Source organism: Macrobrachium nipponense, chromosome 7 (genome assembly GCF_015104395.2).
Source record: "Macrobrachium nipponense isolate FS-2020 chromosome 7, ASM1510439v2, whole genome shotgun sequence".
NCBI lineage: Eukaryota > Metazoa > Arthropoda > Malacostraca > Decapoda > Palaemonidae > Macrobrachium > Macrobrachium nipponense.
Window position 1 is genome coordinate 41,859,106 of NC_061109.1, and position 15,350 is coordinate 41,874,455.

The following is a 15,350-nucleotide window of genomic DNA, read 5'->3' on the forward strand; positions in this document are numbered from 1 at the left end:
GACGAGACCAAAAGTAGGAAATTTGTGAATGTTACTCCTGTCAAGCAAACATATCAAGCGACTTAAAGAATCTTCTGGCCATCTGGGGGTCGACTTACGCAAATGGCGAGTTCATGGCAACGGTGGGGAAGTAGGACTCGTCAGGGATGATAGAGGTCTGCAAGTGGTAGTGCCAGCGGTTGATGATGTTCGACCTCTCACTGAAACGTCACTGCGTAGTCCCACAGGTTGCGGGCCATGATCGACCATTGGGAGCTGTAGGAAGTGGGACAGCAAAAATATATGTATATATATGTATGTAGATACTATATATACATATATAAACATATAGAAAATTATATAATATATTATATCTATATATATATTCTTATATATATGAGGGTTTAGTCTTCCTTTTTCACGAATATAGATATATGAGGTTGTAGTCCACAGGGAAAAAGAAAAGCTTAGATTCCTTTTAGCTCAACACATTATATATATATATATATATTGTGTGTGTGTTTGTAGAATCTAATGGTCACATTTTTTTACCAGATACCTATGTAATTGTAATATCCACAATGCCCTCTTAACTTCTTGAATTCTTTGCTCGTTTTTGGATACGCTTGTCACTACAAAGCTTGACGTCCAAGTTCAAAGAAATTTGAAGAAATTGTGATGTCCGGTACCGGGAAACGAACCTAGGTCCAATCCAAAGAGGTCACGTTGCCAACCTGACCACGAGAAGGTCGGCAACGTGACCTCTTGCGATTATGGGACCTGGGTTCGTTTCCCGGTACCGGGCATCACAATTTCTTCAAATTTCTTTGAACTTGGATCTTCAGGCTTTGTAGTGACAAGCGTATCCGAAAAAGAGCAAAGAATTCAAGAAGTTGAGAGGGGCATTGTGACTATTACAATTGCATATATATATATATATATTATATTATATATATATATATATATATATATATATATATATAAATGTATATATGTGTGTGTGTGTGTGTGTGTGTGTGTGTATATATATATATAATATATATATATATTATATATATATAGATAGATAGATAGATATATATATACCAACATACTACACATGTGTATAAATAAATAACATGCATACATTATATATATCAAATAATAATACTATATATATGTAATATGTATATATAATACTGTAACTAACTAACATTCGAAGGGGGGACTTGGACTACAGTTCTGAGTTAGGGTATATATAGCTCATATATTCAGAGTTGTAAGTGCATAACTTTATCGAATAGAAAATTTTTTTGTACATATAACTCTCAAGACGAGTTCAAATCCTAGTTTATTCATATATTTATAATAATAATATAGTATATATATATATATATATATATATGTGTGTGTGTGTGTGTGTGTGTGTGTATACATATATAATATATATATATATATATAATATATATATATATATATATAATATATATAATGTATGTATGTCTTCATGAATTGAATGCACCCTTACCCGGTATAAATTGGTATTTCCTCCGGGAAAGGTTGACCTCCTCCCCGACTCACGTTGTAAACATAGCCCTCGCAGCCGTGCCTGTTGAACAAAAAGAACGGCGATGATTCCTCGAAATATCTGGTATAGAAATGTATAGATTCGTAAATTGCACAAGGATAGATAGACTACATTGTCATGGTAGATAACGTTGGCCTGTATTTAGTCGAGAGTTTTAATACAACCAGTATGAAATAAAGCATTGCGAGCGCTGTCAATTCATTTAAATTCGTGTTTATGAACGCAATATTTTGTATAGTCGTTAGATCTTTACCACATCTCATTTTCCCCCTATCCCCTCTTCCATAATATACTTCCCCTTTTCCATTTCCCCCCCTCTCTTTTGCTATTACCCTCCGACCGTTCTCGGTATTCTCCCCTTTTCATTTTACCTTCACAATTTTATTTATCCCCTCTACTGGTTCCTATGCCCCTCCCCTTTTCATTTTATCTTCTTTTTATTGTCCCCTTCTACCTGTTCCTTCCCCTTCCCATATTCACTTTCGTCTCTCCTTTTCAATATCCTTACCCTCATTTCATTGACCTTCTCTTCTTCATTATCCCCTCCTTTTCAGTGATTTCCTCACTTTTTCATGTTTATTGTCCTTTCCCTCTCCTTTTTTTTATTTTCGCTTCCCATTTTATTTTCCTTTCCCGCTTTGCATTTTCCTCGTCCCCATTTCATTTTGTAATTCCAAGAGTACTCCCCCTCCCACTTCCTCTTTTCATATATTGGGTCTCACTCACTCTCTCCCTTTTTTCTTAGCCTCTCACTCCCCTCTACCTTTTCATAGTCTCTGTCTCACTCCCCCTCTCCCTTTTCATAGTCTCTGTCTCACTCCCCCTCTTCCCTTTTCATAGTCTCTGTCTCACTCCCCCTCTCCTTTTCATAGTCTCTGTCTCACTCCCCTCTCCATGTTCTTAATTTGTCTTACTCCTCCCTCTTCATTTTCAGTCTGTCACTCCCCCCTCTACCTTTTTATAGTCTCTGTCTAACTCCCCCTCTCCCTTTTCTTAATCGGTCCCCCTTTTCACTCCCCCATCCCCCTTTTCAATTTCCATAGTTTCAGTGGTCCCCCTTTTTCACTCCCCCTCTCATTTTCATAGTCAGTGTACTCCCCCTCCCCCTTTTCATAGTCTGCTCCACCCCTCCCCTTCCCTTTTCATCTGTTCCCTTTTCACTCCCCCTCCCTTCCCCCTTTTTCATAGTCAGTGACCCCTCCCCCTCCCCTTTTCATAGTCTTGTCCCTCACGCTCCTACTTTCCTTTTCATAGTCTCTGTCTCACTCCCCCTCTCCCTTTTCATAGTCTGTATATCACTGTTCGTTACCTTCCTCGTGTTTTCTGAACCTCCTAGTAAATGGGTCTTCTGAAACCTTACCAGACGTCCCAAACAAGTCCTTGTTCGGCCTTCATGTCGTCGTTCCGTTGGCCAAAGAGCGGTACGAAGCTGACGCCCCTGTAGGGTGCCAAGGCCGCGCTCAGGTCGTCCACGTCCCTGATGGGCATGTCGGCGCCGCTGAGCTTCACGCCGAAGTCCCAAGGGCCCATGCGGAGGAGCTCCTCGAAGGACTCCAGCTCGGCCCTCACGATATTGAAAGAACCCCACGAGGCTACAAAGGAACGTGAGGGAGGTAAAATTCTGAAAGAAAAGATGGGGTCCTTTTTTTGTCTTGTTTTGAGCGTCTTTTTTTTTACAGTTTTATTTAAAGCTATTAGGTATATTGAGAACATTAGCTGGTGTAAAAAAACAACTTTAATACTGTTTTCAGCTGATATAGATACGTTATTTAGGTGTATAATTATTTAGGTACAGGGAGTTTTCTGGTCCTCAAGCACACACAGGTAATTCAGAAACAAAGTACATTCGCTTGAGAAAATAGGTTTTAATTATTTTAGTAGGCTAAAACTTATATGTTCGATTAGAAACACTTAATTATGCAAAATTTGGCAGGATTTAGATTTATAAAGTAATAATGAAGCCTGTATGTAAGAAGGAGCTTAATATCGTAGGGAGAAGAGATTTTAAATTAATATGATAATTAGGAAAGCACTTACTCGTTGCAGGGACGGTGTGCTATAAATAACAGGATGAATAAGGGCATAAACGATTTTATCTGGTATCTGTGGCTGTTTAAATACAGGAATAGATATATGTGAAAATATAAGCTACCGCTATCATTAGGAATCCATCGAGCGTTGCTGTTCATGGCATGCTGGCAAGTTAGCCGTTTAACAATACAATACCCCTTTTCTCATATCCTCCACACTCGTCTCCAACAGCGCAATCCATTTTGACCATCTCCCTCCTGAGTCTACGTCGCAGCTCACCTTCTTCAGTGGCAGTCATTTTATATTAAAATAGATGACTCTTAACTCGGTGAACTTTGAAATTGAGTTAAAAAGCAACTCAAAAAGAGCAGAAATAATTATCCAAACATTTAGCTCCTCAAATTTTTCGCGTTTTTGTTTTTGTTTTAAGATACGTTTGTCATTATGCAGCCCTGGATCCAAGTGCAAGAAATATGAATTAATAGTAATGTCCGGTAGTGGAAAACGGACATCACAATTGCTTTATATTACTTGCACTTGGATCCAAGGCTTTGTAGTAACAAACGTATCCAAAAAGTTCGAAGAATTCGAGAAGTTAAGAGGGGATTGTGGCTATGACAATGACATGCGAGTATGTATCTGGTAAACAGTGATCAGTAGATTCTGTATGTATACTTACCTTATGTTTGTGGCTCCTGGCAAGACCGTCGCGATCAGACTTGTGAGTGTGTCTCTGATTTCGGTCTGTCTTGCATCCACGTGAATGGCGTAGTAGTGGTGAGGTCTGTAGATGAGGCTTAAAAGTTGCATCTGATGAGAAAAAGAGTTTTTGAGATATGCAGCCATTATATGACATAGGACTTATGATTAGTTGCTGTTAATGTTTTTTTTTTTGCAATGGAGTTTACGATTTATGTGATTAATTACCCTTGAGGGTAATAAAATTATCAGGAGCTGTAACTGTAATCCTGAACGATACGTTTGCTTTAAATATGTAGAATTGTGGACATCGTGTTAGTGCCTTAATTATGTTTTTCATGGATGTATGTGTGTTTACCGTGTTCATATTCTTCCCCTTTCTGTGTTGTTACCAGAAGGCATTCTGTTCTGTGGATGACAGTCAAGTCAGTGGCCTTCTAGGGATTTTCATATATTTTAAATTTTGCATAATAATGATGATAATGTAAAGCTGCCATACTGAAAGCAAGGAATCACCGTTTGACGTTATTATTGTGTATTGCCACTTTAAAGGAAATAAGTATTTTCAGTTTCCATTTTTAACATTCTCTGTCGGATTCCTTTTTCAAGTGTAGTGCTTCATAAAATGCTGTTCTTTTATGGAAGTACCATTTTTATGATTAGTAACATCAAACCGTTATGATACTGTGTCTTTGCAGTGGTTTCTAGGTGGCATTTCAGTCTGTCAGTATGTTTCTCTGTATCATACTGACAGCTCTTTCGCAGAGGAAAAGGCGGATTTCTATGTGGTACTTGTCTCTGTCCGTTTGTTTGTTTGTGCATATCCGTCTTACTCTCTTAGGTGTTCATCCGTCAACCAAGTTTAGTTTTAAAAACGAGTTAATATAGATATATATATTGTGCATTATCTCACTTTTGCAGTGGGTCTTATTTTCAATATCAATTTCATCTTTAAAAGATTTTGTCATGTCTTTTAAACTATATGAGATGGACTTTATGAAGCAGATGTGCAGAGGGAGATCAGGGTCATAGTTTAGAGGTCAAAGGTCAAATAAAAATTAATTTTTTTTTTGCCATAGATTTTGCTCTAAGGTCATAAGTAAAATTGAATTTGCAACTGATGAGGTCATTATATTTCACAAAACACATCTTGTTGAAGATTATGAGAAGAGCTTTATAAATTCCTTATTTCCAGTTAACCTGATGCTTTCTTATGAGTCATCCGAGATTCTGTTGGTTATTCTGTAGTTTCTTCTTGGACTGACTGCGTGATGTGCCTTTGAAATTTAAGTCATTGTTAATATTTTATACTCCAGGGGTCACAGGCCAGTCTGTGAACTAGGAAAATCAATAATAATTGCTGTAATTTTTAACATACCACTGATGGAGGGTCTTTGTGGGCGAGAATAACAAATCCCAGGCGAACTGGTATGAGATTGCGATGAGGATCCGTCATCAAGGCATCATGCTGGGTCGTGTCAGGTCTGGGTCCCCGCCGGGGGAAGGAGTTGTCGGCCAGGAGGAGGTCCTCTGGCTTACTATCGTTACTCTGAAAAAACAAAAATTATAATAAACTTATAAATGGTTAGCCTGGATGGACAGGCAGATTACATAATGTCGAAGTTTCAGATCAAGACTGAAATGACTTCATCTCAGCCACAAGTCTAATGTATTGAAGATAATTATTCCCGAATGTTTCTTTTCTCCTTACCTGACCAGGCTGCAGAACGAACGGAGGCAAGCATAGACCTTTATTATGGTATAAGAACGAGCAGTATATCTCTTGGATTTCTTTCCTGCAGGTGTTTGAAGGCACTCTGAAAGGAAGAGATGTTGTTAGGACAGTGCCAGTTGAAACATAAAGTTAAATGCGCATTTGGTGGAGAGACCTGACAGGATCCTTATCTCTGCCCAAACCAAACTAGGTTCAGTTTTTCCTGAATGTGGATCCAGAATATTTTATAGTTTTAGTTATTCGTAGTGATTTCAAACTCAATTTTGAATTATAGGAAGAAATGGAACTGCAACTTGGAGGCGTTAGAATATATACAGCTCTTGCCTTCCGAGTAAGGACCAAAGGGCCTCACTGACGTCCTCTGGGCCTGGGGGAGTCTGGTGGCATTGTCCCCTGTACCCAGCCTTGGTAGCCTCCTCCCGTGGCGGGCAAATTCCGTAAAAGATTTCGTCCTCGTTCTCCTCCCGCTTCCGTATCTCTGTTCCCGAGTAGTCATCAACGCTGACCTCTAAGCGAGATGTGTACGTCAAATGGAGGACCTGTGGGGACGCGTGGAATTTTAAGAATGGACCTACTGCAAAGGAAGAAGGTGCTAGTAACAGAAATGTTTGAATAATAAGGGTCATCTGGTTCTTGGGAAGTTTTTAAGCGTTATCTGTATGGTTGTGTCAGTCTGGTGCCTAAGTCCACTACGTATCGTTAGTATCAGTAAAGTATATCAACTCTTAAAACTAACTAAAAACCTGTAGATAAAGGAGTGGAAACTAATAAAATTACAACATGAAGATGCATACATTTTGGAGATCAGTTGATAAAGTTGTAATAATCATCGTTGAATAAATAAAATGAAGAAAGTAGGAAAGGATGCTCACCAGATTGATTCGACGACGTATCTCCTCCATGTATTCTTCGTCATAGTTGACGTTCTTCATGTCGATCAGTAGTCTCTCGTCCCGTACACATGTGAGCGTCACAAGCAAGTTCTGAACAAAATTGAGAGAAGCTTTTACCAGTAATTTTAAGTGGATAATTGATATTTGACGTTATCTGTTACGCTAGTTGCATTAACTTAAATAACTCGTTAGTTTTAGACATTATTACCTTTATCCGAAAAAATAAAACCGCTTTTTTTTTTTTGCAAAAGATCTGTATGGTAGGTCTGAAGTCTAGGTAGTTTTAAGAACTTTAAAAAAAATTTTTTGAAGTTCTTGGCCAGTAAATGTATGGCATCATTCTAAGTAATTTTGATTTTTCAAGTGACAGTTGAAACTTGGAAATTAATCCTTATTCAAGGGCGTTATTCTTAATACATCACGTTGAATTGTTAAAATTCATAAAATACAATTGTTGGTGGATTTCCTTTGTCAACTGAACTGGAAATAGTTACTTGTATGATGGTGTTGCCAAAGAAACAAAGATATATGGGAATCAATATGGGAGAATTATAAAGTGACCTAGTAACCATAAAATTCGTCGTGCTGTTGAACAGAAAGAAGGGAGAAATATTATCAGCTTCTTAGCGTAAATCATAAGGCCTCGTGGTAACTACGTAATGTTTAGTGAAACATTTGGTTTACCAACATACAGTACAATTGTGATGATAGCTTCGCCTGTAAAGTTCACCTAACACATGGTCACAGTTTTGTAATGATTATCTGTCCGTTGTACCACGTCATTTGAATTGATGGTCAGAAATCTTTCCCAGCTTCCTCTCTTGAAATCTTACAGCAGATCTTACCTTTCTCTGTCCTGGTATGGGATCCATGTGGCAAAATTCAATCCCAAAATTGAAGAGGCAAGCCTGGTACCCAAGACACATCTGAAGCGTCGGGCATTTGGTCTTTCCCTTTTCTTCATCGCTGTAGACCCCGTCGTCAGGTTTGATGAGCCAGTGGGCGTATGGGATTTCCAATAAGGCCGATGGGTGGGCCTCTATGATATCCTGGCCGGTCTTGATTAGCATCGTTATCTGAAAGAAGAATCTCGCTGTAACCTTGATGTGATTGAAAGGGGTCAGCGATTCTCTCATATTTGTTCAGTGGCCCATAGTTCTTAAATTTTATTCTTTTTGTAGTTTTCTCAGTTAATATCCACTAATTTCTGTGAAAAAATGTCTTCTTTGTTGCATCGCCGGTGTTATTTACAAAAGGTTGACGTTGTAATACGTTACCCAGGGTCTACAGTTCACAGTGTAATGGTTACTATGTTAGTTTGCAACTTACGTTGATATTATTAATATTTAATATCTTATCATTATCTTTTTATCAATATCCTAGTATTAATAACTTATAGGGAAGTTATGAATAGTGAAATTATGAAGCAGTCTTGCAGTGTTTTTCCGAGTCCTTGAAAACCGACTTTTTATTTATCATTTTGATGCTAATGACTATATAGAAGGATCTGTGCGTCAGTCACCCTCCAAAGGCTGTGTTCCATAGTGTCAGGAGAAATCGCTCTTATGTTCCAGAATTTGACTTTAACAGCAATAAGGGCATATTTAGAGTTCAGGCTACAGTTTCAAGAGATTCAGATGTTTTTAAATTTTTTACCGCATTATGTTTACCTCAGCTAATGCAATATCACAATTTAGTATTCTCTTTTCTTAACTTACCCTGGCGATGGCAAATCCCTTTGGGCATAAGAGGGCAGAGCGTGGATGGACTTCCATCAGAAAGAACTGGCGCACGACGAAGTCCCCTTCCGCCTGTTGGTGGTACTTGTGCTCCCACTGATCTGGGAAAACTTCGTCTCCGAATTTGACGCTCCTGACTCCCACCGGATAGACTGTGACTACTAATAAGGCTATTGCTGCTAGAGACGCTCTTCCTGTTGGTCTGCAAATGACGCAGTAAGCAGTTAGCAAAGCAGTTCTATTGCTCTTCGTAAGTTGATTAGCATACTAATAGGCCTTCACTAGCTGATTAGTATACTAATCAGGTCTTCATAAGATGATTAGTAATATTAATCAGATCTAAAGATTATTAATACATTAATCAGTTTGTCATAAGCTGATGAATATGCTAATCTTTCATCGTTTAACACAGAGAGGAAAATCTTGGACTATAGCAATACACATGAATTAATCTGATTACTTAAAAATAGCTGTTTCTTCTACTATCTTAGATACTTTAGTAAATGTGTCACGTAAGTTTTTTGTAGGTAAGGTTTCAGTACAACTTGCAAAGTACAAAAAAAGAAGTTTCAGTCAGAAATAGCCAATTAGAATTTATCTGTGATTAGCAGACATTAATCTTTATTCGTCACTGAGAATATTTTCTTGTTCAAATATTTCTTGTCAGTAATGGGTAGCTGATAAGCTATTGCGTCATCTTTGACATTATTGGCTGATGATGTATCTACATGCTGAGAGTAGATATACCTGCATTGCATAGAAACAGGGCCAGCTTATGCTAAGTTTACAGTTTCAGGTTCCAAGAAATACGCTTTTCCAAAGCGTTTGATGATGGCCCTTTCGTTTGTTTGGCATGGCAAGCGTCTTTGCAGAGTAATTGGGATGTAGCCAACACATCTAGCTCTGCTGGATTCACGATTCCACACTGAACTTTTGTCAATTTATTTATTATTTAGTCATTAGTTCCTTCTCCCTGGTGGGAAGTATGCAACCTCTCGTTATCAAAGATGACATCAGACTGAGACAGACGAACTTCTATAGCCGCATTTTTTAAGCGACAGTGCGCTATTCCTATGAATGTTCTTTTTAATGCTTTGGAGGTCCTTTGGTATAACAAGGTCTTCGAGAAAAATAGTGCACTGGGTGGGATAGCAGCTGCAGAGGCTGCTCTCCTTGACCTCCTTAGACTTTTCTCTGAAAAAAAATTCTAGCTTTTCTCCATTTTATATACAGTTCTGTGATTGAAACTACAAGCTGTCATGATTTTAGTCGCAGGAATTTATCACCATGGCTTCGTAGATCCTCAGGTTTAGAGAGCAAGGCTACCGTTTCATCTCTTCACACACACACACACACACACACACACACACACAACACACACACACACACACATGCAGTTTGGTTCTGTGCCCTCATAGCCTTAAAGTTAATAACTTGGTGGCGAACTTATTAAATTGAGGTACAGTTTCATTTCAATGATGGTATCTGTTGAAACACCTGCGAAATCGGTTTTTGTGTACCGAGGCCACCTGCTCCAACGAAAGCAGTTCCCGGCAAGACTTCGTTTGATCTTTTAATGTCTCGCTTTTGACTTCAGCGTCGTTCACCATTTCCAGTACACTGAATTTCCATGTAATTTTTTGGTGAATTTTTTCATCCTCTTGCCTTATTCTTCTCAGGTGTCTAGCAAGAGCCACTGTTAAAGGATATAAAACAACAAGTTCACTACCTAACAAGATTCTGACTACTTTCTGTATTTTATAGGAATACAGTATTTTATTATTTTGTGCGAAACTTGAATGAGAAACCTGTTTTTACCTAGATTTTTACAGTTTTTTTGTTTATATTTTTTTTACCCAATTTGCAAAATCTTTGTTTAAAATTAAAGGATTTTGCATCGAATGATTGTCTGTAAATTAACTTTTTTCTTTTTGGGAGGTTGCACTCAGGAATCACACCTAAGTTTGAGTGAAGCTTCCATTTAAGAAAAATGTAGCGCGTCACCATTTTTTCCTGCGAAATGAGGGTGGAACTAATTGGTCTCTCATTTAGATTGGCTCCAGTTTCGTTTTTTTCTTTTTTTTATACGTACACGAAAGCTGCGATTACCTAACATTCGACAAAATTTAATGTAGTGATCTCGCGAGCTAACCCAGCTGTGTGTGTGTGTGTGTGTGTGTGTGTGTGTGTGTGTGTGTATGTGTGACCAAGATTGAGAATTACATCAAAAGCCTCAGCCATTCGTGTCATATTTCACCGACTAATGAATGAATCCGATTGGTTGTATGAAGGATGATTCGGCTCTGGTTAAGGCCATTCGCTTACGAAATCAGTTCCTTACCTCATTAAACTGTTCATTCGTGTTGAATAGGATTAGGGTGTGCAACACTTGTGCGGAGCTGAGAGCGATGTTTATACTTCAGATTATCCGTATTTCCCTTAGAGTTAGATTTCAAACGCATATTTGACGTATATCTCGATCACGTCATTCAGTAATACGCGAGTAATAAGTAGTAAGTGAATCATTCGTTCGATTTCATTAACAGTTTCATTGGAGTATGGGCGCTAATTTGAAGCTGCCTTACGACCAGTATTACGCAGATGCTAACATATTGTTTGAATAATTACGAACTATTTTTGTTTACTCGGGGAGTAAGCCTGCGAACTATTTTGTTGTAGTTGGTCTTGTTCTTGCTGTTGTTCTCGTTGAGGGAATAGGAAAGCCCTATGGAAAAGCCTAAAAAGGTCTGAAAAAGTTCTTTCGTGTTGAGTTAAAGAAACGGGAATTTTAGGATAGGATATTTATGATTTATTTATTAGAATGAAAATGTATAAAATAATGTGCATGTTAAACAGTACAGAACAATTATCTCTAATAAAATATCGCTTATTTTTTTAATTTTCTTGGTGAAACATCGCGCTATTTGACTAGCTTTTAGCACGCGCCAGTGGAAACTGGAGGTCGGATCAAGCCTTGTTTTTTTTTCTTTTGTTTTTCTTCATAACATCGTTCGCTATAGTCTCTTGACAAGACCGTGAATGTCCTGTTTCTTTACTCGTTTGCTTATTCATGACGTAAAGATTCATTATCTGTATCGTTTAAGAAATACGCCAATGTTATTAACACGAAAGTCTTACCCTCGGATCCCCTTAATTTTTTTTTTTATTCAGACATTCGTATTGACTATTTGCTCAGAGGCGATTTTTTTTTTTTTAATTTTCAATTTAAGCTTCGAATTCTCTCTCTCTTACTGTTAAGAGTTTATCACAAAGTGAAGGATTAGGGAGGTTTCGGTAGGTTTATTAACTGTTCACACGAGGTTATTCCCACTTTAGCCATCGCATATTACTTATTAGAAATAAAGATTTTTGCAATATTAATATGTATATATACATACATACATTACATACATACAATACCTTTACGTGTGTATGTTATGTAATGTTATATATTATATAAATATGTCCCATGTAACCTGTCGGCCACACGTAAATATAAAAGTCCCATAAGTTTTATTGTGAGCTTATCGGACGCAACTACTTTTAAATTACCCTCTTCTTGGCGACCAAAGAGCGGCGAGGAAAGGAATTGGTGTCACAGGTGATCAGCGCAGGGAGTTGAGGGTAATGAATGTCGAAGAGTACCTCTTTCACTGGCAGAGTTAGAGGGATTTAAACGTAAATTTCAACGAAAATTCGACCGCTATTACTGGAGGCAAAGGCTGTGTGGTTGAGTAAAGCAGTACTAACAAGTTAATTGCAGAAATTGTGTTAAATTGTGATTAAATTAGGAGCAGAGATTAAGATTAAGTACACCATTTTCGTGAAACATGGTACCAGACACTGCACATCTCTCTCTCTCTCTCTCTCTCTCTCTCTCTCTCTATATATTATATATATATATATATATATATATATATATATATATATATATATATATATATTCTTATTAATATATTATATTATATATATATATATATTATATATATAGATATACTATATATATAATAATATATATATAAATCCATGTTAGAAAAGTTAGTAAAAACTGGGGGCTTGGAACAAGTAATTTCGTAGTATATTATACATTTTCAAGTTCACACTGATTTTAATAGAAGTTGACAGACCTTTATATACAAAAACAGAAAGGGGGGGCGGGGTTACAGTTTGTTAATCTGTGCGGTGCATTCTTTAAGCAAAAGAGACAAGGAGAGAGGATCAAGGGACAATCCAGGATGGAGATTTAAATTCCTTGTTGACGTGGCTTCAATAAAAATGGATTTCAACAGATTCCTTTTGCGGTGATCTTTGACCCTGCAGCTTATATAGGAATTATCCCAATTAATAGCATTGGATATATATATAATATATATATATATATATATATATATATATATATATATATATATATATATATATATATACATACATACACGAGGGTTGTCTGTAAAAGAAGGTCCCCAAAGATTTTTCACAATGAAAAACATGATTATTGGCATTGAATAATACATTTTTGGAAAGCTTAGACGTTTTCCTATTTTTCGACATAATCGCTGTTGAGATCAATGCATTTTTGCATGGGGTGTACCATCTTCTTTATGCCTGAATCGTAGAACTCTCCCGCCGCTCTGCAAGGGTAGCTGAAGACTTCTTTCAGCTCCTCTCCGGTTCTGAAATGTGTTATGGATGTCTGTACCTAAGTCTTTGAATTCTCTGCACCATTTGCGCACGTGTTGTACGCTCATACGCTTTTCTCCGTAGATTTCACATAGTTGGAAATGAATGTCCACCAGTGCAGTGTTGTTTGAACAAAAAAAAACGCATTACAGAGCGTAATTCGCACCTGGCGGGAGAAGCGAGTGGGAGTTCCTTGTCTATCGGCTGCCAAGCCAAGGCTGAGCATCGCAGACAGCTCACCGGGGGCGGACTGGGAGAAGGGGAACCATGCTACACGCCAGTGTCACCGGATCCCGCGTAACAGCGTTCCTTGCGACTACAACTCCTTGGGAATCTTATTATACGGGCAACCCAAGTGTGTAGTATATATATATATATATATATATATATATATATATTATATATTATATATATATATACATATACATATATATGTGTGTGTGTGTAAATAAAACCAGATATCCCAATCTTTGTTATAATTTAATTTTCAATGAAATCTAAAGAGTAACTAAATATCTGTTGATTTTAGATTGAGATTTTTTCCCATTCATAAGTCCCACCAAATTTTAACACTTATATGTTTTGCTAGAGTACATACTTTATTTAGGCATTAACTCGGCATATTTAATCCGTACTGTGAATATGTTTTGTTTTATAATGGAAATGAACGTTCATTCATATCTATTTAAATGCAGAATGTTTTCAGATCGCAACACTTGATAGGAATATAAACTCATTAACGGAAAAAATATTTGAATTCCAAACAAAACACGAATCCGCAGAATCTCACCTGAACATTTTAATCTTTTCAATTCCTATCCTCCAAGTCGGGTTGATGGAGATTTTCGAGAGTTTTCTCTTGTAAGTACGTTGATGAGTGGACTCCTAATTGTTCAGGCGTTCTTGAAGGTAATCTATTTGGACTATCAGAAAATGTACTCCTTACTATTCATTATATTTGAGTTTTGAAGGGAGGCATTGCTGGAAAAAAGAAAACATGATTATTAGAATGTCATTGCATTGCACTTAAAAGTGCCTTTCACCCGACAGGTTATCGCATATCATGTTTACGCTGTGGATATCGTTATCCTTAATTTGGGCTGTCGATCAGGTAACTTTCCTTCTTCATCCGTCAGACTTTAAAACGTTTCCCCACTTTTCCCCGTTTTCTTCAGTCGTGTTCATCCATCTTTCAAGAGGTTGCGTTATTGCTTTCTGTTCTTTCTCAGACCTGGGCAAGAATTGCCAAATGATCTCAAGGAGGAAGCGTAGATGTATGAATTCAGAACCAGATGGAGTAGATACATGAGCTCCAGAGACTGTACAATGACAGATTCTTAAAGGAATCATAATCTGATGCGGCTCAGATAAAGGGATTGTTTGGTCTTCAGAGAAGCAGCGGCCATGCAGACCTTAGCAGTTTTAGGGAAAGGCGCGGTGTTAGAGAAGCCTGCTTAGTAATGGGGTTAGCATTATTAGGGTAGCTTAGGGCTGAATGATCCCGTAAATGAAAGCTGAAAAGTCTGAGCTTCACTTGGAAAGCAGTTTTTACAAATGTCAGCATTGAAAAGATAAGGGTTTGGTTAGCTTGTATGTCATGCCATTTGCACTTTTATTACCTTTGACACTATTTTTCTTTCCGACTTCTTACAGAGCTCCCTGTGCCTTTCTTGCTTTACGTAGTTTGTATTCAACTCCTCTCTTACCCTACCATAACTTTTTACTTTAAAATGCTTCTACGATTCAGTTACGTTCAATCGTTTAGCGTTACAATGCTAACTCTTCTGACATACTTTGACAACTCTTCCTCCGTTCCATTCAGTTGCTAATCTTAATACTGTCAGCTTTCACTTCCAGCCTCTTTCATCAAGTCCGAGAGCTTTTCTTCACTACCACAAATTGATACTGTAACACCTTCAAACATCAATACCTACTTCTCATTTAATTTTCCAGCTGTTACTTATTTTACAAACTTGCATTCATGTTTACTGTTTTTTTTTTTTTTTTTTTTTTTTTTTTTTTTTTTTTTT

General features: G+C 37.4%; 1 protein-coding gene and 1 long non-coding RNA gene across 2 annotated transcripts in view; one reads left to right on the forward strand and one right to left on the reverse strand.

The window, feature by feature from the left end:
• Positions 1-15,350, reverse strand: part of LOC135216986 (uncharacterized) — a 47,706-nt gene that overhangs the window by 30,407 nt on the left and 1,949 nt on the right. Inside the window, 12 exon segments of the mRNA XM_064252537.1 lie at positions 99-205; positions 207-255; positions 1,487-1,567; positions 2,907-3,167; positions 4,257-4,387; positions 5,655-5,825; positions 5,988-6,093; positions 6,336-6,550; positions 6,884-6,994; positions 7,750-7,980; positions 8,623-8,845; positions 14,111-14,301. Of these exon segments, the coding sequence (XP_064108607.1) occupies positions 99-205; positions 207-255; positions 1,487-1,567; positions 2,907-3,167; positions 4,257-4,387; positions 5,655-5,825; positions 5,988-6,093; positions 6,336-6,550; positions 6,884-6,994; positions 7,750-7,980; positions 8,623-8,845; positions 14,111-14,118 (1,694 nt within the window). The 5' untranslated portion in view covers positions 14,119-14,301.
• The window catches only part of LOC135216987 (uncharacterized), a 183,210-nt gene that overhangs the window by 23,577 nt on the left and 144,283 nt on the right, over positions 1-15,350 (forward strand). The window lies entirely within an intron of this gene.